Source organism: Solanum verrucosum, unplaced genomic scaffold, assembly GCF_900185275.1.
Source record: "Solanum verrucosum unplaced genomic scaffold, falcon-dt-bn FXZP01000151.1, whole genome shotgun sequence".
NCBI classification, from domain to species: Eukaryota; Viridiplantae; Streptophyta; class Magnoliopsida; order Solanales; family Solanaceae; genus Solanum; species Solanum verrucosum.
This window is the reverse complement of record NW_026020202.1, coordinates 225564-249549: the sequence shown is the minus strand read 5'-3', so window position 1 is coordinate 249549 and position 23986 is coordinate 225564. Positions and strand designations below refer to the sequence as shown.

The 23986-nt window shown below is 35.8% G+C and overlaps 1 protein-coding gene across 1 annotated transcript in view; it reads right to left on the bottom strand.

Annotated features, from left to right (window-relative positions):
• Positions 1 to 1130: 1130 nt before the first annotated feature.
• LOC125830086 (DNA polymerase delta small subunit) overlaps positions 1131 to 23986 on the bottom strand; it is a 39566-nt gene continuing 16710 nt past the window's right edge. The window contains exons 3-16 of the mRNA XM_049509307.1: positions 19155 to 19275; positions 18936 to 19065; positions 18441 to 18547; positions 18192 to 18315; positions 17880 to 17987; positions 15720 to 15835; positions 15537 to 15620; positions 12688 to 12756; positions 12534 to 12605; positions 12328 to 12419; positions 12124 to 12251; positions 11757 to 11858; positions 11622 to 11689; positions 1131 to 1201 (exon numbers count right to left, since the gene is read on the bottom strand). Of these exons, the coding sequence (XP_049365264.1) occupies positions 1142 to 1201; positions 11622 to 11689; positions 11757 to 11858; positions 12124 to 12251; positions 12328 to 12419; positions 12534 to 12605; positions 12688 to 12756; positions 15537 to 15620; positions 15720 to 15835; positions 17880 to 17987; positions 18192 to 18315; positions 18441 to 18547; positions 18936 to 19065; positions 19155 to 19275 (1381 nt within the window). The 3' untranslated portion in view covers positions 1131 to 1141. The remainder of the gene's footprint in view (positions 1202 to 11621; positions 11690 to 11756; positions 11859 to 12123; positions 12252 to 12327; positions 12420 to 12533; positions 12606 to 12687; positions 12757 to 15536; positions 15621 to 15719; positions 15836 to 17879; positions 17988 to 18191; positions 18316 to 18440; positions 18548 to 18935; positions 19066 to 19154; positions 19276 to 23986) is intronic.

Below are 23986 nucleotides of genomic sequence, written 5' to 3'. Positions count from 1 at the left end.
GAAAGGAAACTTAATTTTTTGGACTTAGTTTACTCCCTGCTCAAAGCCTTCCATAGCACTCTCTTTTGGATGCATGCCATCAACGAAACTACTTCATCAAATACACTCTCATATACTGATATGGACAACCACAGCATGGTGGAATATTGCTACTTTAGGAGATGAAGAGTGTCAACTTTGAGCTTCTCTCTTCTCGTAATTGGTAAGAGCCATGTCATTCTATACTATCACTCTCAGTAGCATTTCTTGTTTAAATTTCCATTAAACATGCTTCCAACTTCACCACTTACTATTCTCAGCATAAAATGAACTAGATTAGTATTTATACCAGATATAGCTATAAATTTAACCAATCATATACTCAACTACTTCCATTTTGTGATGCATTTTAATTAGGTATGGAGTTTAAGTCAGAGAGATAGACTTTTCAAATTTGTTCTCTAACAAAAGTCATAGATATTTGTGTGGCTATAAATCATTTCAATGAAGGTAAAATGGAAAATTTAAAGTTGAAATTATTTCTAAATATTAAAAAGTATCTTTCTTTTTTAGAAAAAACTAAAAAAGGGAAGTGAATCGCATAAATTGGGACTGAGTAATTCGTTGCATTTATAGAACATCCAACAAGAAAATTCTTATTACTTTCTAGAAGCAGGCAACAATAAGAGGTGCACCATCTCTCTCCTCTCACCCTCATCCATGAGTCCATACTTCTCCTTTTCATTTCTTCTCTTTTTTAAGCTTCCTCTTCCTCTCCTTCTCACTTATGATTAAGTTTATCTATTTATTTTTTTCATATTTTTGTTTAGTTTCCTCTATTGTTCAACCTTCCATGCACCTATCACTGGTCAAGCCACTTCCCAGGATCCTAACTTGCATAAATTTCCTACATGAGCTTTCAAGTGCCTTGAGAAACATCACCAGGTATTTGCAATTTCAATAACATGGATGAGATGAAGGTCCTTGCAGGATGAAGGAAGGAGAAGAATATCAAACAACAACAGGGAGTTCAAGGAAACCAAAATCAGGACGCAAAATCCAATGAAGTGCTGTTTAACAATATCAAGAAACAGAAATACACTTATATGGCAACTTTTAGCTGAAATATACACCCTTTTGGCCATTACTTTGTACCTTGCTATTATGAGTGGATTTGAGTGGCAAAGCTGAGCATATGGCACTCAAGGTTTCTGATATTCAACTGCAGTAACAGAAAAGATAAGCTCATATGATTCTTATTCAAAGGAGTAAAATGAAAAGAAAAAGGAAATCAAGCTTAGCATTATTGTAGAAAGGAATGTCATAAGAAAAGATCTTCTGACCACCACATCTAACATGATCAAAACAAAAAAAAAGGAAAACCAAATGTACTCTTTCTGTTTCAAATTATATGTCTTTCTTTTCTGCCTGTTTCAAAAACAAAAAAATAAATCTATATTTCGTAAGGTCTAAATTTCAACTTTGTTTTTTACCTTTAATAACACTTTCATATAGGAAATGATAGATTCATGAAGAAGAAAAGCTTCTTTGTATTTCTTGATATTTTTTTACATCTCATAAGAATGGATTCCTATACAAAGTCCTAAGATTAAATAAGAAAAGGTAACATTCCACAATCAATAACATTTAATTACAATATCAATCTACTACTATAATTAAGCTGGGGAATCGCTAATCAATCAATCAACATCATGGTACATTTTAGACCGTAACATTTAAAGGGTAGTTCTGGTATGTTATACACACCTTTAGTTTAAGACCACAAGATTCAAAAACATTCTTTACAATCTTAAATTTCATGCAGTCAAACTAGGACATCTAAAATAAAATGGTGGAACTATTATCTTAGAAGGATCTCATGCTCATGTTTTAATCAAAGTGTCTTCGTTGTGACAGGGCCAAGCATTACCCAAAAAGGGACAAAATGAGAGAAACTCATAAGATATAATCCACATCCAAATTTACTTATTTTACTTGACAAGTACACAAACAACAACAGAAATTTGATACGTCTATTTTATATAGAAATTTGGATACCCAAACTTAGTTTAAATGCTTGATTTGTCAGCTACTCTTATGTCATTTGGTGTGTTTAATCTTGTTCTATGGTTTCAGAGGCATTGGAGCTTAAATAGACTTAAAAACAATCAATTCTGGCTCAAAAGTGGCCAAGTGCAAAAGAATTTAAAATGCAAACATTGTGCGTATGGGGAAGTCTAGTCTCCCATGCAAACACCGACGATCTTGAGATTCAGAGAGGTAGTCTGAAGTTCTGGTAATGTGGGAGTTTGTGTCCTTGGTTTCTGATGCACCACAAAAATTCGAAGAGCTTAATCATTTCACTTTTGATAGTGTTTGCTGCAAAAGTCCATTTTCCAGCACATGTATAGAACTTCATAGAGGTGATATTCCAACTACTGCAAATGCATGTGGTGACTACCTATGTATGTTGGGTAGGGGTAGAGCAATGGGGCCAGACGAGATCAAGGTGGAATTTTGGGAGAGCGCATGCAGGGCAGGTATTTAGTGGTCAATGTTGTTTTCAAGACGGCGAAGATACCTAAAGCATGGAGATGGAGTAAAATGATTTGTCGTTCAAGAACAAGAGTGACATTCAGAATTGTAACAACTATAGGAGTATCAAGCTACAAAGCCACACTATAAAGGTGTGTGAGAGGGTGGTAAAGATGACGGTGAGGAGGAGGGGTGACTATTTCCGAGAACCAGTTTGGATTCATGTCGAGGCGCTCAACTATAGAAGTCATTTATCTCGCAAGGACCGGTGGATGAGTACAGAGAGAGGAAGGACTTACACATGGTATTCATTGACCTATGAAAGGCTTACAACAAAGTCCTAGGGAGGTTCTTTGGAGGTGGTTGGAAACTAGAGGTGTACTTGTGGCATACACTAGGGCGATCAAGGACAAGCACATTGGCGCCAAGATCCAAGTAAGGATAGTGGGAGGAGATTCGGAGCACCTCATGGTTTTGATAGGGTTGCACCAAGAATCATCCCTTAGCCCATTTTTATTTATCTTGGTGATGGATGCATTGACGCAACAAATTCAAGGTGAAGTGTCATGCAGTGTTATCAAAGGCGCGCTTAAGCCCTAAAGCGAGGCTCAAAACGTGTTGAGCGCTTCGCCTCGCTTTATGTGCGCTTCAGTGTCGTCATCAAAGTTCTAAGACAAACTTTTACTTGTCAATGAGCCTCTTATGAAGAAGTGACACTAAACAATTGATATTTCACTTTATCATAAAAAAATCGATTTCTTTGGTCATTATAATTATTAGTCTTGGACTAACATACACATTTTATTTTTTCTCCCTTTGAGCCTTTTTTCATTAAGGCCCACGCTTTATATGCGCTTAAAGCCCCCACAGACCTTAGAGCTTTTTTGCGCTTTTCGCTTTTAATAACACAGGTGTCATGGTGTATGTTATTTGCAGACAACAAAGTTCTGATTGACGAGACTCACGATGGAGTTAACACTAAGCTGGAGGTTAAGAGCAAACCCTGGAGTCTAAAGGATTCAGGTTGAGCAAGACCAAGACACAATACTTGGAGGTGCAGGTTCAGTGATATAAGGCATGAGGCTGACATAGAAATGAGGCTTGATACATAGGCCATCCAAAGAGAGGAAGTGTCAAGTATCTTGGGTCTATTATTCAGGGAAATTGGGAGATTGATGAGGCTGTCACTCACCATATTGGTGCAGGATGGATGAAATGGAGGCTCACATATGAAGCCTTGTGTGAAAAGGTGACACCAAAACACAAGGCAAGTTCTACACAGGGGTGGTTAGACAAGTTATATTGTATGGGGTCGAGTGTCGGGGAGTCAGAACTCTCACGTGCAAAAGATACAAGTGGCGGAGATGAGGATGTTGCAATGGATGTGTGAGCATACTAGGAGAGATAGGATTAGAAACGAGGATATTCAAGACAAGGTGGGAGCGGCTTCGGTGAATGACAAGATACGAGAAGCGAGGTTGAGATGGTTAGGGCAAGCTATGGATGGTTTTAGGAGAAGTCGATGTAGATCGAATAATTATTGGGGAGAGATTAGACAGAACATGTCATAATTTCAGCTTATTGAGGACATGACCATAGATAGGAGGTTGTGGAGGACACGAATTATGGTCGAAGGTTAGTAGGTAGGACTGCATTGTCTTGTTGTTCCTCCATACAAGTGGTCGTAGTATTACTCTTATAGTTTCTTGTCCGTCAACTTTTTTTACTATTCGTTGTTTCTTCTACTTCGACAATCAAATTGTTTTGTTGCAGTATTGTTACTATTTGTTGGTTTTGTTATTATTTGTTGTTTCTTGTACTTCTATTATTTCTTTTCCTGGACTAGTTTAGACTTGTTTTCTTGAGCCGGTCAATCGAAAACATTCTCTCTACCTCTGAGGTAGGGATAAGGTTTGCGAACACCATACCTTCCCCAAACCCCACTTTGTGGGACTACACGGGGTACATTGTTGTTGTCGTACAAATAGTATGCATCTTAATTTGTTCCCTTGTAATTATATGGTAATTATGTACTTCATCAAAAAAATATGGTAATTATGTATGGATTTTATTTCTTTTCTAGGGCATTTAAACTTAGTTATTTATACTCCAATAGCTCAAGGGAATGATCACGCAGTGTTTTCTCTTCTCATTTTTCTAAATGTTATAAGAGCATTGGTGAGAAACACCTGGGAAAGAAAACACAATCATGTAGTTGGTTGACTTTCTAGGGTTGTTTTGTGTCACCACCTTCTCTTTCAGTGTGGTTCGAAAACCAACATCATCATAGAATTCCCAACTCTTCAGTGAGCAAACCTCAGTCAGCCTCTCTAGAAGCAAACCTTACACGCACCCTCATGCGTAGTCAAAACGAATTTTCTAGCCAGCGCGTTAACTCCATATGCCAACATGTGTGAGCTTTTCTGGTCAAATTTCTGACAAACTTCTTTCTGTTGTGGTGTCACCAGGTCATTCTAAGGCTACCTAACTAAGTACCTCCTCATTCCAACCACCAAAACACAACCCTCCAGTGACCATCTTCAATTTCCAGACAAAATCTGGCTTTACAAAAAGCTAATATTCAGGTTTACGACTCAGAGCAGATTTTACTATATTGTTTGACATTATATCACCCTGGTAACATCTACTTTATCATATATTTGGTATTTAATTAGGTTTTGCTTTGACTCATCATCTTGTCTCTCAGAATAAATACTTTTTGTGCTAAAATTATGGTTTCCAAAATCCTGAACTATACTTTTTTTTGAGAATTAAAAAAAAAATAGTTCAGAATCCTGAACTATTCTATTACTACCACAAAACCTTTGATAGGTAGTGCAAACTATTTATCTTGGTCTTAGTCTATTCAATTATGGGGCAAGGGGAAAGGTGTCCAAAGTCACTTAATTAAGCAGGCTAAGGATATTAATGAAAAGGATAAGGGAGAATTTAAAAAGATTGATGCTCAATTGTGTAGCCTATTGTGGAAATCTATTGATTCGGAGTTGATGCCTCAGTTTGGTCCATTCCGAACTTGCTTTTTAATTTGAAAAAGGCTCGTGGGTTATACACAAATGTCTCATTTTTATAATGTGATTTCTTAGTTGACTAACGTTAAAAAATAGGATTTGGAGATGTTCACCTGTCTTAGACAAGTTCAGGTAGTGATGGAAGAGTTCAATGAGTTGATGCCTGCTACTACAAATATTGACAAAGCAATTGGGGTAACGTCGTAAGACGTTTTTTCTTTTGATACTTTCCAGGCTTCCATATTAACTTAACTAGGTGCGAACCAAATTTTGGCTAGCCTTATTGTCCCTACTGTGGATTATTTTCTCAATTATTACGGCTTGTTGAACCACCTATTTCATCCCGTCATACAGTGACATCAACCAACTCTTTTGTTCAAGTGTCTCAGACAGGAAATTCGAATGGATATCATTCTTGGAAAAGTTGGTCAAGATGTAGCTATTGTAACAAATTGGGCAATACTTTTGAAGTGAGCTATTATTTACATGGTCAACCTTCCAGAATGCTCATGTTGCTCGGACTGAATTCACTGATAACAGAAGAGATATCGGTGCTACTCAACCGATGTCAAACGGTACCTTATGTCCACTAATATTACCTCCTTTGAAAGTCAAACCTATTACCTACTTTACACTCTCCTCAACTAAGAAACTTGGCATTCTAAGGTTTTATCCATTCCATCTTCTAGATATTTTGTCATTGTTTATCTTTCCACTCTATCTCCCACAGCTCCACCTCCACCACTCTTGACTTATCATCGTCTGCACTCATCAACCGTTCAAGACAATTCACAGACGACTAGATTCTTTCCCTATTGCAGACTTGTCTCCAGCGAGTCCTCCTATTGCCACTCGAAAAGGTTTTTGTTCTACTCGTAACCCTAATCCTATCTATACTTTTCTATGTTATCATTGATATTGTCTAAGCTATCATCGATTGTATCATCACTATCATTTGTTTCTATCCCTACGAGTACAAGTGAAGCTCTTTCTCATCCAGGTTGGTGACAGGCTATGATTGAGGAGATGTTTGTCTTACACTCTAGTAGTACTTGGGAGTTTGTTCTTGTATCTTCAGGTAAGTCTACCAGTGGTGTTTGTCAAGAAGACAAGTCTTTAAAGTATGGACAACAGGGAAGAGTAAGACTATGGTAACAGAAGAAGAACTTGACATATCCATTTCTAAGTGTGCACAACAAACACATGATATAGTCATCCATTATAACTATATAAGAAACTTGATGTAGAAAATGTGGGGAACTTTAAAGTATAGCTCGCTTGTCCTTGAGATTAACAATTCAAAAAGCTTTAAGAGAACTAGCTAAGGGTTAAACTCTAAGTTGCTCGGACTCTTTACTTTTGGTGTCGCACCTATGTCGACACAACAAGGGTGAGGGTGTGGGTGTGGGATTCATACCCGATCTGGTCAACCGTTTTGGGTACTTTGACCAAATTTGAGGTAAAAATTCTAGATAGATTCAATGATTTCTGTAATCAAAACAAAAACTAAGGTGACATTGAAGAAAATGGAAGACCTTGTATACATAAACTTCTGTTGTCACTCCCTTTCCTTTTATCTCCTTCCAGAAGTGGCCTCTTGATCAATAATTTCTCCTCAATCTTCCACATAGTATCTCATAATTTAGGTTTTATAACTCTATTTCAAGATATTTGAATTATATTTTTTATTTTTTTTGAAACTGGTAACTTTGTGTCTATTATAGAAACAGATCAGTACATGGGCTGTACTAGGGCCATATTTACAAGTAAATCCAGATCCTATGATCCCATGTCTATAATGAATCTAACACATCAATAATAGATACAGGATCATTAGACCGAATCTGATTACACCAAAAACATAGAATCAAGATACAATTCAATTTGATCTGCTCTATACTATTTTCTATGTTCTCAAAACACCTAGAATTTGAAGTTGAATTGCATGGCTCTTTTCTTTTTTTGGTGTAAACATGAATATCCTCAAGATGCAGAGGATATTACTAGTATTTTAGAGTTCTTATGACCTCCATAGGAGTTCTTTTCTTTTAGCAACTTTTGGATGTAAGTATTACTAGAATACTCCTCATGTATTCTTTGTTTATAATACAAGTTACCTTTCTCAAAAAAAAACACCTAGAATTTCTCTCCTTCCAGATTGTCCACCATATGCTGGCTGGTATGATTCTCCACCTACTTTTGCTTCTTGCCAGAACCCCAGCTTCTTCCCAACTTTGAAGGGCCTCTGTAACCTTTCCTGGCATAGTCCAGGAGAAACCTTTAAGGTTTATGAATAGCCTCCAAAGCTGACATGTGATCTTGCAGTGAAGGAACAAATGCCGAACAGTTTCTGCTTGTTCTCCGCAAAAAAGGCATCTCGGACATAAAATTATCCCCTTTTTCATCAGATTGTATTGTGTAAGGACAGCTTCCTTAGATAGGAGCCAAATAAAAAATGATACCTTGTAGGGTATATTCACTTTCCATATAGTTTTCCAGGGCCAGTTGACATTCTGTTGATTGTGACTATTCAACCATCTGTATGCTTTGCCTACCCTGAAGGTTCCTCTGTCACTGCCCTGCCACCAAAGCTCATCTTCCCCTTCTTGTGTTCCTTTAAACTGGCCAATAGTGTTAAGGAAATCTGCAACTCTTGTGATTTCCCAGTCATTTACTTGTCTTCTGAAACTGATTTCCCACCCATCAGGTGTCCACATTCCTGCAATTGTTCTTTGCTGATTTAACATTAAGTTGTGGATATCTGGGTAGATATTCCTCAGAATCCCCATCTCATGCCAGTCATCTCCCCAGAAGCTTGTCTTTTCCCCATTTCTAACCTTAACCTTGGTTTTGATCTTGAAATCATCCCACAAGGCCCTTATAGATCTCCACAGATTCACTCCTTATGGGGAAAATACTTCCTTTGTCATCCACCTACTTTCTTCTTCATACTTGGCTTTGATGACTTTTCTCCATAACGGATGTTTGTCGTTAGCATATTTCCGCAACCATTTCATTCTGAGGGCCTTGCTATGATTCTGCAGATTTTTAATACCCAAACCCCCATACCTTTTTTCTATTATACGATCATTCCACTTTACCAAATTGTAACCTTTCTTGTCCTTGTTTCCCTGCCATAGGAACTTCCTTCTGATTCTGTCCAATCTGTCTGTGACCCCTACTGGAATGGGAAATAGAGACATCATGTAAGTAGGCATAGCATCTAGGACTCAGTTAATTAGAGCAACTCTTCCTCCGAGAGACAAGTATTGCCCCTTCCATCTAGCCAGTTTCTTCTCACACTTTTCCATTACACTGCTCCAGATCTCTTTAGACATTGATTTAGCACCCAATGGCATCCCAAGGTATGTAGTTGGGAGAGCCCCAACTTGTCCACCTAGGATTATGTTTAGTGCCTCCATGTTATGTACTTCATTAATGGGATAAAGAAAACTCTTTCTCCAATTAATATGCAACCCAGAGATTCCTTCAAACAAGACCAATATTACTCTATATCTGAGTTGTTCGTCTTCTTCCCCACAAAAGATGAGTGTGTCCGAATCCTTGAACTCATATCCATACATGGATACGTATCACCAACAACAACAACAACAACATACCCAGTGAAATCCCACTAGGTGGGGTCTGGAGAGGGTAGAGTGTAGAGTGTACACAGACCTTGCCACTACCTCGTGGAGGTAGAGAGGCTGTTTCCGAAAGACCCTCAGCTCAAGTACATCAAATCCAAGTAAAAGGAGAGGAAAACAGTGTATAAAACATAACATCCAATAAGAAAGATAGTATATAATCAACAAAGGAGACAATAACATCAATAAAATAATGTGAGAAGTGAAACGCAGTAAACAACATAAGGCTATAGGTATCACAGACAAGAACTGCAAGTGCAAGGCTAGGACTACTACAAACGCTAACAACCCATACCCTCGCAAGGAAAGACAGCACGCTAACCCTACTAGCCTTCGACCTTAATACGCGACCTCCACTCCTTCCTATCTAGAGTCATGTCTTCGGTAATGTGAAGCTGAGCCAAGTCCTGTCTAATCACCTCTCCCCAATACTTCTTAGGCCTACCTCTACCCCTCCGCGTACCCTCTACAACCAGCCCCTCACACCTCCTCACTGGAGCGTCTGCGCACCGTCTCTTCACATGTCCAAACCATCTCAGTCTCGCTTCCCTCAGCTTGTCCACCACAGAGGCCACTCCCACCTTCTCCCGGATACCCTCATTCCTAATCTTATCGCTCCTAGTGTGCCCACACATCCATCTCAATATCCTCATCTCCGCAACATGCATTTTTTGAACATGTGAGTTCTTGACTGGCCAACACTCCGCTCCATACAACAAGGCCGGTCTAACTACCACTTTGTAGAACTTACCTTTAAGTCTAGGTGGAATTTTCTTATCACACAAGACTCTAGAGGCAAGCCTCCATTTCATCCAAGCAACCCCAATGCGATGTGTGACATCATCGTCGATGTCGCCACTTCCTTGGATTACAGACCCAAGATACTTAAAACTTTCTTTCTTAGGAATGATCTGTGTGGCAAGTCTCACTACCACATCTGCCTCATCCAACGCATCACTGAATTTGCACCCCAAATATTCTGTTTTGGTCCTACTCAACCTGAACCCTTTGGACTCCAGCGTTTGTCTCCACACCTCCAACCTCGCATTAACTCTGTCCCGCGTCTCATCAATCAGTACTATGTCATCTACAAATAACATACACCATGGGACCTTCTCCTGAATAGACCGCGTCAACTCATCCATCACCAAAGCAAATAGAAAAGGGCTAAGGACTGATCCTTGGTGCAGCCCCATCTCAACTGGGAAATGTTCCGAGTCACCTCCAACCGTTCTAACCCAAGTCTTGGCTCCACCGTACATGTCCTTTATCGCCCTAATATAAATCATCGGGACACCTTTAGCCTCCAAGCACCTCCAGAGGACATTCCTTGGTACTTTGTCATAGGCCTTTTCAAGGTCAACGAACACCATATGTAGGTCTCTCTTCCTTTCTCTATACTTTTCTACCAGTCTTCGCATAAGATGAATGGCTTCGGTAGTCGATCGTCCCGGCATGAATCCAAACTAATTCTCAGAAATGGACACCCCTCTTCTCACCCTCATCTCCACCACTCTCTCCCAAATCTTCATAGTATGGCTTGGCAATTTGATACCCCTGTAGTTGTTACAGTTCTGGATATCAGCCTTGTTTTTATACAACGGCACCATTGTACTCCACCTCCATTTATCAGGCATCTTTGTTGTCTTAAAAATAACATTAAACAGCCCAGTTAACCACTCTATACCTGCCTTGTCCGCGCTCTTCCAAAAATCCACCGGAATCTCATCGGGTCCGGTCGCTCTTCCCCTGCTCATCCTACTAATAGCACGTATAACCTCCTCGGTCCTAAAACACCTACAGTACCCAAAGTCCCGAAGTCTTTCAGAGTGCGCCAAATCACCCAACACAATGTCTCGCCCCCTTTTTCATTTAAAAGTTTGTGAAAGTATCTTTGCTTGATGGAGATCTCATCCACCAATACTTTGTCTTCCTCATCCTTGATACACTTCACGAGCCTTCCTCTCTCTTGCTTTTGCGAGCCTATACAATTTCTTATCCCCACCTTTGTCCCCCAGCTCGACATACAAGCGTAATCTTAAAATTTAGATCATAGAGGATACGCAACCGTATCGGACACCCGCACCCGAGTCCGAGCAATTTAGGTTAAATTAACTTAAAATGATAAATATCCGTTAAACAACAATTCCGGAAAAAACTATGCAAATTAGCAAGTGCATATCAATTAGCACCATAACACTCCCCCTTCACAGGAAATATATTGGAAAGCTAGAATTTATTAAGCACCCAATTCATGTTTAATAGAGAGACACATCCATTATGCAGAAAATGTTGATATCTGTCTCAGAAGAGAACTTCTTTCTGTAGTTCTCTTCATTGCACGAAAAGTTAGAAGAGGCTATATAATTGATAAGCTTATGCTAATTTAAACATGCTGAGGAGACAACTGATTAAAACAGTAGAAGCTTACCACCACTGCAACTCCAGTCTCTGCAAATCTAGGAATGCAAATAAGCATTACCATCTGCCCTTCTGATCCTGCAGATAGTAGTATGATCACACACATTCTCCAGAAACTTGAACAAATCAAAAATTTAAAACATACCTTTTATCAAGCGAGATTCATATTTATCCTGATTGCCAACAAAATAAACATGAGGACATGTTTCGACATAGAAAGGATCCCTATCAGTGAAGGGATAGCAACCTGGAAATGTAATGGATGAATATACCAACTCAGTTGGAAGAAATATATGCAATCAAATTGAATTGCAAACTCTTCAAAGAACAAAAATAGTCATTTTTTAGCTCTTCCTATTCCAAGAACATATATTTTGTGTCACCAACTCAATTTGCAATCTAAAAGCATGAATTTGTAAAATCAAAGAATAAACTGGGCAGAGTAGAAAACTTTAGGCAAGGAAACCACAATCATAAGAACTTCCAAGTGTAGCAAGGCAAAAGGTTTTGACCAAGGGTATTTGGTGCTGTTGGTGCTAGGTGTCTCCACCTCAATGTTCTCTCCATAAAGTCAATATTGTTGTTTGCCTCCGAATACTTGCCAAGATCATCAATATTTTGACCAGATGTACCTAGGAACCTGATGATCATGCAGTAACCATGCAAACAATGAATACATTTCTTTAACTAATAACTAATCAACTATTGAATCTTACCTGATGTTGTCAAGTTCAAAACAATGTGGATTCGTGCAAGATCTGAAAGTGTTATAAGCTGATGATCCAGGGAAAAGACATCTGTGGAGAGGCTGAAATTTAACAGATGATCACTGATAACCAATTAAACCTCTGAAAATCTAAAGAAAATGAATTAAGGAAAAGCTCTGACTGGAAGTATTAAAACTGTGCTAAGCAAGGAAGACCTGCTGTGGCAGGGAGAAATTTGCTGGATCACTGGACCCTGGCATGATATCCAAAGGTATACTTGCTGCAATCTGGAAAAGGAGAAAATCATTTTCTTAACCCATATTGTACAATTTGCACTAGTATGTTGGTTCCAATTTAGGATAAGAATACCTGAGTTAACAAAATATCAAGCTCTTTAATTGGCTCAAACAATCTGGACTGGTCCTTTGACCCCAAATTCTGCGACACAATCAACTTTTGTTAGTGTCTTGATGGAGACTAGGAAACTAGTCATTTGCAGTTCCGAGGAAAATCAATTATAAGAATTTGCAGCACATGGAAAAAGAATTTCCTTTTATCATTTTTTAGGGGAAGACCAGAGAAAAAATCTAATGAACCGAAGACATGAGTCCACGAAATGATCCTGTACTGATTAAATACTATTAAGTATCAACTCATTTTGCACGACCATCAAAGGTTTAAGAAATTCAAGATCCAAAAGCAGCTAAGTTAATAACAATAATAGAAGCAAGACCTAATTTTGTATTCTGAAAAAGTAACTATTATTGGACATTTTTAACTATGTCACTGTAATATTTGTTAACCCTAGCATTTTATGATGACAAATATATTTGAATAACAATGTGCAGTCATTAATGAAGTTGTTCTTTGGACGAAGGCACAAAAATATACAATGAAGATATGGTGCAAGAAATTCAAGATGTACAAAAATCTGAGCCTTGTTTGTCCAAGGGAGATGGACATGTGAAAGGCAAAGACTTCTAAAAGGGGGAAGATGACGCTGCCAAGATTCAAAAAAGAAAAAATCACTCCTGTAGAAGGAAGATTTGAGAAGCCGTGGCTCAAGGAAGAAATATCCTCTGAATATGGCAACCACGGATAGGACTTAATTATAGGAAATGAAAAAGGGGGAAATTTTCACTTCAAGGCTTCCTTTTTCTCAATGGAGGCTGTCTATGAGCACTCCAAAGGAGACCCTTTTTTCCAAATCAAGGTTGAACAAAGACTACATTCAGGCTTGAGTACAACGTCAAAAAGTCGCTCAAGATTGGAATGATGCTGGACTGCAATCAAGGACGAGGATCATACAGAATCTCCAAGAGTAATCAAGCAAGTCAAAGACTGATTTCCAAGTTACCAAGTTTCAAAAAAAGTAAGACTGATTTCCAGAACAAGAATCCGGTAGAATTAATGAGGACTAACAGTCAGAAAATTCAAGAGGTGATAACAGTGTAGTGAAGTAAGAAGTGAGAAAAAAAAGAGAGTGAGTTGTGTGGGTTCTTTTGGGTGATCAAGTGAAAACTAAAGGGTGTGTTCATTGTTGGTGATCGAGTGAAAACTACATGATGGTAATGTTAATGGTGATCAAGCGAAAACCAACTGAGCCATGTCACTAGAAAACTACCCAAGTTGTTTTGACATTACATGTAAGTAATCCTCCATGGTGGTGAGTCGAGCAAGTATATGCCTATCTCTTAAAAAGCTAATATTGCTTTCTGCCTTCATCTCGCATTGAAGAGGCACAATTTTACAAATTCCTCTAGTTCAGGCCACCCGTAGGAGAATTTTCCTATGACAGCAAAATGCAAATTGCTTGTATAATCATGTTGTCCACTTCTTTTTATTCCCATATAACTATTGGTTCACCATGTACATACGTTATATCCTTGATGGGAATAGGGTTTATAGGTTTAGAGATTTATGGGGTTAACAAGTTCAAGTATGAGGGTATTATGGGTGCTGGTGATGGTTCTCCACCGGAAGAGGCAGCCATGGCGCCTTCCAGTGTGACTCGTAGGCAAATATTAGGGTTCCGATGGGCAAATTTCTAGAGAGCCCCCAAAATTTTCCTTCTAATGATCGACTTTTAATTTAATGATAACTTTTATACTTGCTTAATTTGAATAAATAACCAGTATCTTTTGCAGTTCTTGAACCTCAGTATATAGTCAGCCTACTTAGACCAAATAGGGTAAATTTTTATTGCTTATTATCCCTCCCCCCCCCCCTTCAAGGAGTTGAGGGCGTTCAACAAGGCCTTGCTAGGTAAATGGATTCGGAGGTTAGACGTGGAAGAGCAAGAATTATTGAAAAGAGTTATCACAGGGAAAAATGGCACTCATCAAGAAGATTGGATATGAACGAGTTTACTATACCATGTAAGGTAGCTCTTTTAAAAAGCATTATGGAAGTGTTGGAGAAGTTCTATAGCAATATCCGATACAGAATCAAAGATTGCACCAACAAATACCATTATGTGATGGTTTTGAGTCTGTTAGAATTTCTTGCCGGCAAAGGAGATGAAGGAAAGTTCTATCGAATATAGAGTTTAGGTATCTGTTAGGAGAAACCTGTCAGACTGAGAGGTTAAAGAGGTTAACAATCTTCTCAGGCTGTTGTCAAGGGAGGAAAGGGAGTTCCCTTATCATCAGTAAGGATCCTCTGGAACCATTTTGGTCCGTTTATGACCAATTTATTAAAATTAAAGTATTTGTCTTTAAGTAAATTAGGGTTCTCTATAGTATAGTTTCTCTAAATGACTAAATCTCACTTAACCCTACATTGACATAGAGGTCTCTAACTAAACTGAAAAGACTAGAGAAAGCTGGATCTAATGCAAGTGCGACAACAACAACAAGTCTTAGCACCAACCAGTTACTAGTGTTATTTCTTGTTGCCTTCATTTTTTCCATTTTCTAATGAGCAAAAGCCATACAAATTAATGTAGCACTTATAATCAGAGAGCATTTGACGCATTAAAACGAGCAATTGCTCAAATATGCTTCTTGGTATTTATTCTACATCTGGAACAGCAAATTGCCTGCTTTTATCAACAAGTTTAAAGACAGGGAGTAATGTTAGTAATTCTGGCATGTGAATGCAAAAATTCCTCCTCTATAATGAGAGGTAGCATTTCTCTGAGGTATACAGGGAAAAGAAAATGGAAAAATAAGAGATGGAAAGTCAGAAGTTTGCTACAAGCACAAAAGTAAACATACCTGTCCATTGAGAAGTCCATGAGGAACTTCAACAGAGTTTCCAGCAATAACAACTTGAACTATTTGAGCTGCAATAGTTTGTTCCTTTTCGAGTGGTACGTTTACAGGATAGCATAATATTAGTTAGATTATCATGTATCCAATACTTATTAGTAGAAAGTAAAGCATAGAATACTATTGAACCTTCTCATCTCCTAAATGTCCAGTAATGTGATCAACTAAAAGTTGAAATTGGAGAGGATTAGAAGAGCTTCTCCCAACACTCAAACCAGAGATGAAAACCACATATTTATCTTCACCTATCAAATCCAACAGAAGATGTCTGGTTATGTTCCAGGAAAAAAAAAAAGGAAATGAAAAAAATTGTTTTTCCCCAAGTTGAAGGCTGCATCAAAGAATTTGACACTTTTCTTGAGTCTACCAACCTTTTAGTTATGAAAAAAAAATCATATACAATTGATTATGCAATTACTGAGCTTCAAAATTAACCTGGACAGGCTGATGAAAATCAGAAATGAACCCATAAATAGATGAGACATTAACAAAAAGAAATTCAAGACACTCTGTTTATTGATGCTGTCTTAGAAACAGATATATTCATTATAGTTGAGCCAGCAACGCATGCTGTAGTTACCATTACAGAGAGAGGTGACTGAGTAGTAAGGGCGCCTTGAAGGAAGTCGACATAAAACAAGATATTAGAGACTTTCACAATAAAATAAACTTAACTTGAAAAAATTGGACAGAAATTTATTTTTTTGAGAAAAAGGTAAACCATATATTCACACAAAAAACTCATAGTGTCCACTAGATGCAAGCTGGAACACTCTTCCTCTGGTCTTCCTCGGCCCCTCTTCTTCCAATTCATTTCCAGTTGTTTAGCACTTCAAAAGTAGCCTTGGGCATTACCCAAGTCACCCTAGTATACACAAGAACATGTTCCACAGATTTACATCTGTTTTGCAGTGCAAGAATTGATGGTCATTGACATTTGTCTCTTGTCCACACATAAAACACCTTGAGCAAATCTGTAAACCTTTTCTTTGCAACACTTCACTGGTGAAACGGGCTCTTCTGATCACCGGCCATGTGAAACAAGAGACTTTGAGAGGAATTTTTACCTTCCAAGACCAAACTACTGTCAGTGATTGATTGTTATTCATTCCCCAGTAGCACGATTTCACTTTTCACAGTGAATACATACCCTCTTGTTGTGCAAATTCCAAATTGGCTTGTCAAGGCCAATGGAGATTCCTGAGAAAGCATTCAGTACCTACAGCAAACTTGCTACTCTACCAACCTTCCAATCACTTAAGGCCCTTCTAAAAATTAGGTCCCAACCTTGAGGACTCCACACTTGAGAAACAGTGACATTCTATTGTAGGCTTAAGATGTATATATCTGGGAAGAGATTCAACAACTTATCTTCACTTATGCATTGCTCATTCCAGAAGCTTGTCAACCATCTCCAACCTTGAAGGTCAAGTTGGTATTGAAGAGAGGCCACAATCTTCTGATGGTTTTCCACACAGAACAAGCCAAACGTTCGAGCAACTCCCTTGGTGATCCAGTGGTTTGGAAGCCCATACTTTGGTGAGATGAAGCTGCTCCATAGGGTCATATCTTCATTGCAAAATCTCTGTAACCATTTCTGTAATAGACTAGTATTTTGTAGACCGAGTCTCTTTATACCTAAATCTCCTTGGCTTTTGCGAAGAGTTACGAGATCGGCATTTTACCAGATTGTACCTTTGCTTCACCTTGTTCCCTTACCATAGTAAAGTTCTCCTCAGCTGATTAAACTTCTTTTAAATGCTCCTTGGCATAGGGAACAAACTCATCATATATGTGGGAAGGGCATCCATTACTCAGTTTCAAGTGTCAGTCTCCCCCCCCCCCCCGGATAAATACGGACTCTTCCACCTTGCCAGCTTTTTTTACATCTTTCCGGCACTTTAGTAGCTCTTGTTCATTGCACCCAGTGGCATGCCAAGGTATTTAGTAGGCAGTGAGGCTACTTTGCATCCTAGGTTATCAGCTAAGCTTACATAGTGTGTTGGCCAGGATCTACTCTACTTCCACGATTCAAATTCATATTGTTCACATAGAATAAAGCATGCTTTTATCAAAACAATCCTAGGAAAAAGGGTAGGCTAAACTAAAGAAATTTTAGCTCGATTTTTTGGGCAGAAACTTATATGATGACCCCAGACGTGCCAATCAGAGACCTAAAATGAAAAAAAAAAATATTGCCTATATGGATGCAGTATTCAATGAACACAAGCACATATCACTGGATAATGTCATAGACAACTAAACAAAGAGAAGTTAGGTACTTGATACCTAGTTGAATTGGCCGCTCTATTTGTTGTGGTAGGCCAGCCTCTAGAACATCTTCAACCAAAAATTCACCAGCACTAGTTTCTTTTCCATGCAATGCAATAATATTTCCTACGACGAAAGATTCACATATCTAAAAGCAATTCATTTCATAAGTCAAATAACTTTCTCCTATAGAAAAGCAGCGTCAACCAGTGACAACATCTCCAACCAAAAATGGCATTAGATAATCAGCTATAAAGCCCTCATTTATAGAACCAAAATCAGTTGCACAACAGTCCAGCCACATGACAGGATTGAGCTAAAGCTACTCACCTGTTACATATGTAGACGGCAGCAAACAACCACTTAGTTTGACTCTTCCGCTCTCATCTTCCAGAACTAAATTATCATCTAGGTGCATAAAGTTATGACGTTGTACAAGCGGTGAAACAGATCTCTGTATAACCAAGTTTGATTAGTAATCGCTTAAAGAAGGGATATGTTAACACACAAGAACAGGACATATCTCCACAAGACTGGTTCTAAAATAAAACTTTAGCTATGAAAATCAACGTCTTATACCTCCTTAGAGTACTCATCCAGAATAGAAGGTTTAAGCTTCATGTGCTTGTAGAGTGTCCCAACTATAATGCAATCTTTGCCTTCCTCTAATCCCAGAACAGTACAGACTGCAAGGATACGGAAATAAAACACAAGGAAAAATGTAATATTTTGAGTAAACGTTCTAAGCACCAATAAGTAAGCTCTAAATGATTCCAACAATAGCAACTAAAAACCTAAATAGTTCAGTTGAGTAGTAAGCAACTTGCACTCTTTCATTCTTTAATAATGGACACAAGTTAGTGAAATGTCCATAAATACAAACGTCAGAACTCTTAATATAGTAGTTTTTTTAAAAAAACTAACCAATATAAGTAGCAGAAGAAAGATGACCAGAAATATTCACCAAAATATGGAGATTAATCAAACACAAGTGATAAAGATGGGAAGTACAATCATGAATTGGGAAGTTTATCAGGTTATTGAAGCCCTAAAAGAAAAGAAAAAAGTAATTACCAGGTAAATGGGGTTTCCAATTGGGAATGAGAGAGTAAAGGAGAGTTCGCATCAAATGGAGCCTAGCAAAATATATTTGGCTGTATTGTTGACCCCTGTAAACCTCCTTCTGAATCCCAAAATTCTCATCCTGTTTTGATGAAAAGATAAAATTGAAAGTAAAAAAGAGGAAGTAGACTAGACTAGAGTAGAGAAGAATGAAGGAAGATGAATAAATACCAAAGATTGGTAAAGTGATTGTTTTCGGTGGAGAAGGTTCTTCTCCATTGATACCATGGCAGCAAAAATACTCTTCCCACTGCTTGCGCTATTAAAGTTTCCTATTTCACTTCCCTCTGTACTAAACACAATAACCCAACGTTATAAATTTGAACGCACTATCATTCTATCTATGTATATTTCACAAAAAATGACATAAATATTTCTTTAACTATATCAATAGATCTAAAATGGTCTCTTAACTATACATTTAATGTATTTAGTTCTTTAACTATTCAAAAACTTATTAACTTTAGTCTCTTAACTATATATTTACCGTTTTAGTCTCTTAACTATAAACTTATCGATTTTAGTTTTTTAAGTATTCAAAAACTTATCCGATTTGGTCTTTGTCCATTTTTTTAATACAAATAGTTTAGGTTTATATTAACCGAAATCTTCATGAAATTAAATCTTTAACTCATTTTATAAGTTGTTTCTCTATCCCCGTCCTTCTTTCTTCAAACTAATCTTATGAAAGAACAATAACGTCAACGATTCAAAATAAAATTAACGAGGAAAGAAGATATAAGTCCTAATTTTATTCAATGGGGAACAAAATTAAGCATATAATTGTTGTTAATGACTTGAATCAGCACTTGAATATGCTAATCAATGCGGATTTTATTTAATTTACTCAAATTTCTTTACGTGAAATAAAATGAATAGAATAACTGCAAATCTACCATTTTATAAATTTCAATTTCTGAAAAATTAAACAAATTTCGTTCAATAAAGTCGTTGGAGTACAAACTTTGGATTTAACGGGTAATAATTTTTTTCTTTTTCTAATAAAGTTTTAGCATATTCAAGTCATTAGTAGCAATAATATGCTTCATTTTATCCTATGTTGAAAAAAATTATAACTTATATTTTCTTTCCTCGTGAATTTTATTTTAAATCGTTGAGGTTAAGGTTCTTCGCATAAGGTTAATTTGAAGAAAAAGTAGCGGGGAGAGAGCAATAACAGAAAAAATTGCTAAAGAATTTAATTTCTCAAGGCATGAATTCTGTTAATATAAACCTAAGCTATTTGTATTAGAAAAATGGACAAAGATTATCAGGTTTTGAATACTTAAAGGACTAAAATTGATAAGTTTATAGTTAAGGGACTAAAATCGGTAAGTGTATAGTTAAGGGACAAAAACTGATAAGTTTTGAAATAGTTAAAAGACTAAATCCACTAAGTGTATAGATAGTTAAGGGACCATTTTAGACCTACTATTATAGTTAAGGGACTATTTATGTCATTTTATTATCATATATATTCTATCTATCTATATCTATGTTCTATATCATTTTAAAAACATAAATTCACAAACTTAAATATTAAATTACTACAATACCCTCAATCAAATCTATGTTACTTTAAAAAAAGCATAAACTCTCAAACTTAAATATTAAATTACTATAATAACCTCAATTAAAATCTATATGACCTTAATAAACATAAAATCTCAAACTTAAATGTTAAATTAGTATAATACCCTCAATTAAAAACATTCAAAACTTAAACATTATAAAACTAGTTAAAAGTTATTTTGACTTAAAAGCAGCAGCTAATCCAAACAAGCTCTTAGGCATATTGTCAAACACTCTTCATATAGTAGAAGGCAACCTGACATAATATTGTACTGACATGAATGTGAAGATGCAGTAAGAAAATGTCATGTTACATAGTAACGAAGACATATGAAACTCAAACTAAGAAACCAAGAAGGAGAAGAGAAAAATTCAAAATGAAGTCAAGAAAAAAAAGCAGACGACAATAGAAGCAACCAAAACCAAAACACATGATTAAAGAAAAATTTAGTAGAAGCTGAAAACTTGATTAAAATTTGTGAAGATTCACGTACACCAAAACATAGAAATCTGAAAGGAGAAGAAAAACTTACACCAACTCAGATATACAACAACATCAAAGATAAACTCAAATCAAAGCATAAAAATCTAAAATGATATCGATAAATTTTTTTTGAAAGAATTGAAAAAAAAGAGAATATACTTGGAAGTATGAAGACTTTAGCCACCCTCGAACTATTATCTCTAAATCAACTCAGATTTTACTGATCTAAGCAAGAAATCATTGGAGTTTTTCAGAGAAACAAAAATAACCATCGCCAGAAGCATAAAGACAACTCTAACGACACGAGAGAAATTGTGATGAACATTGCACTGGCAATTAAATTAGATATTTTATCTTGAAGTAGTGATACTTCAAATTCCACCATACTAGAGATTACACAAAAAAATGTTTTTGGTGAGATGTTGGGGAAGAGCCATAGAGAGAGTAATAGCTTAACTGAAAATAAGATTTCTTAAAGCTTTCAGGTTTCCTTTCGCTTGCCAAAATACGATCAATAGCAAAGACAATTCATTCACCAATGTTGTCCGTTAATACCTTCACAACATATTCAAGCAACCATCTGGAGAAACAATTCATTCACTAGACTTGCACCACAGGGAAAATTTATGATAAAAGTTGTTGGAAAGGTTTATTAAAAGGTACATACTAGTTAGTCAATTAGGTTGGAGTTCTTCAAGTCTTAAATATTGGGTAGAAGTGACAAATAAATAAAGTATATTAATTAGGTTAAAAGATGTTTTTTCAATAGTCCCAAACTTTTAACTTTTACACATTTGTCTCTATATTTTTTTACCTTAAAATATCTAAAATTTTACCAAAATAGACAAAAAAAAAACCCGCTCTTTCTCAACTTCATCTTCTTCTCATCGATCTTCTTCAACCGCATATTTGCCAATCCCTTTCTTCTTCTTCTTTTTGTTGTTCTTCATCTTCCTTTATCAAAAAAATATGTGCTTTTATTGAGAAGATCTATCAAGAAAAAAGAAGATCAATATATATATATATATATATATATAATAAGTCACAATGCAACTATCATTGTAACTATCTTGTTAGCTTTCAACCAAAAGCTAACAAGATTTTTAGTTACATATTTATTATTTAGTTAAATAATAAATATGTCATTGTATGAGCTATTTATTACTCATTCCTTTTGAATTTGTTAATCTGATTTTGATCTGACACATAGTTTACGAAAGTAAATTAGATTTTGAGAAAAAACATTAAGTGATACTTGAAGTTGTCCTAGATTTTCAAAAAGACACTTTAACTTTGCGTGCGTCCTATTACCCCACAAAACATTCAAAATCACAATAAATACATATTTTTTACACAATATTTCCACTTTGGACAAAAATATCCTTCGAATGTGCAATTTCTTAAAAACAAAAAGTCGGACCCATTATTGATGTATTGAAGGATGCTTTGGTAATTTCCTATGATGAATTCGTTTTGTTTGTTTCTTTTAAATTTATTTTACTATACTAAATAATTGTATAAAATATTATGAATCATGATAATTAATTACTTAAATATTTAAAAGATCTAAAAAAATATATAAAAGATCTGATTGACTCTTCAAATTTTACCGGTGACACATAAATTGGGACAAATGAAATAATATATATTATTTGAAAATTTCTTAGAAAGTACTATAAATTACAGTAATTAACAGCTAGAAATATTTCAAAGACAAAAAAATTGATTGAATCTCAAAATATTTTTAGTACTACATAAATTGAGAAATAAGAAATGACCTCTATTATTTGAAAATGACGTAAAAGTATTACAAATCATACAATAAGAATTAACAATTTAAAATTTTAAAAGACTTTAATGCTTTACTTATTCTATTTCCACTTTGGACAAAAATATCCTCCCAATATGCATATTTTTTAAAACAAAAAGTGGGGCCCATTATTGATGTATTCAAGGATGCTTTGGTAATTTTCCTATGATGAATTCGTTTTGTCTGTTGTTTAATTTTTTTTAAATAATTGTATAAAATATTATAAATCACAATAATTATTTACTTAAATATTCAAAAGATATAAAAATATGTAAAAGATCTGATTAACTCTTCAAATTTTATCGGTGACACATAAATTGGACAAATGAAATAATATATATTATTTGAAAATTACCTAGAAAGTACAATAATTTACAGTAATTAACAATAGAATATTTTAAAGACAAAAAAAATTGATTGAATCTCGAAATTTTATTAGTACCACATAAATTGAGAAAGAAGAAATAACCTTTATTATTTTCAAAATTGCGTAAAAGATATTACAAATCATACAACAATAATTAGCAATTTAGAATGTTAAAAGACATAAAAAATTTTTTACCATAGTTAACAATAATTAAAAATTTAAACTATTTTAAATTAATATTAAAGTTTGATTAACTCTTTAATTTTGTCTTTGTCACATAAATTGAAACAAAAAATGATACATATTGGGCCTGTACTAGCACGGGCTCCGATGTCTAGTATATATATATATATATATGAGTTTTTTTGTATTGCATTTATTTTGTTTGAGCTTTGAATTAACTCAAAAGAGCATTATTAATAAGTATAAAAATCACTTTGTGTCCATTCTTAAGTTGGGTTTAGTGAACCCAAACTGATTATTTTAGTCAACAATTTTCGTAGTTGTTCGGGAAATTACTGAAGTTGTTTATTGAAATAATTAAATACGTCTGTCAGTTGATGTCCAACAACTGTCTGTAGTTGTCCGGCAATAATAGAAGTTGTCCCAACAACTATTGCAGTTGTTCGACAATTGTGTTCTGTTGTTGGTCAATTGATTACTTGTTAAGAAAAATAATATAATTATGGACAAATTATTAATTATTTAAATAAATAATTGAAGAATTATAAAAAAATAATCCTAAATCTACTAAAAGTTTCTGACTATTG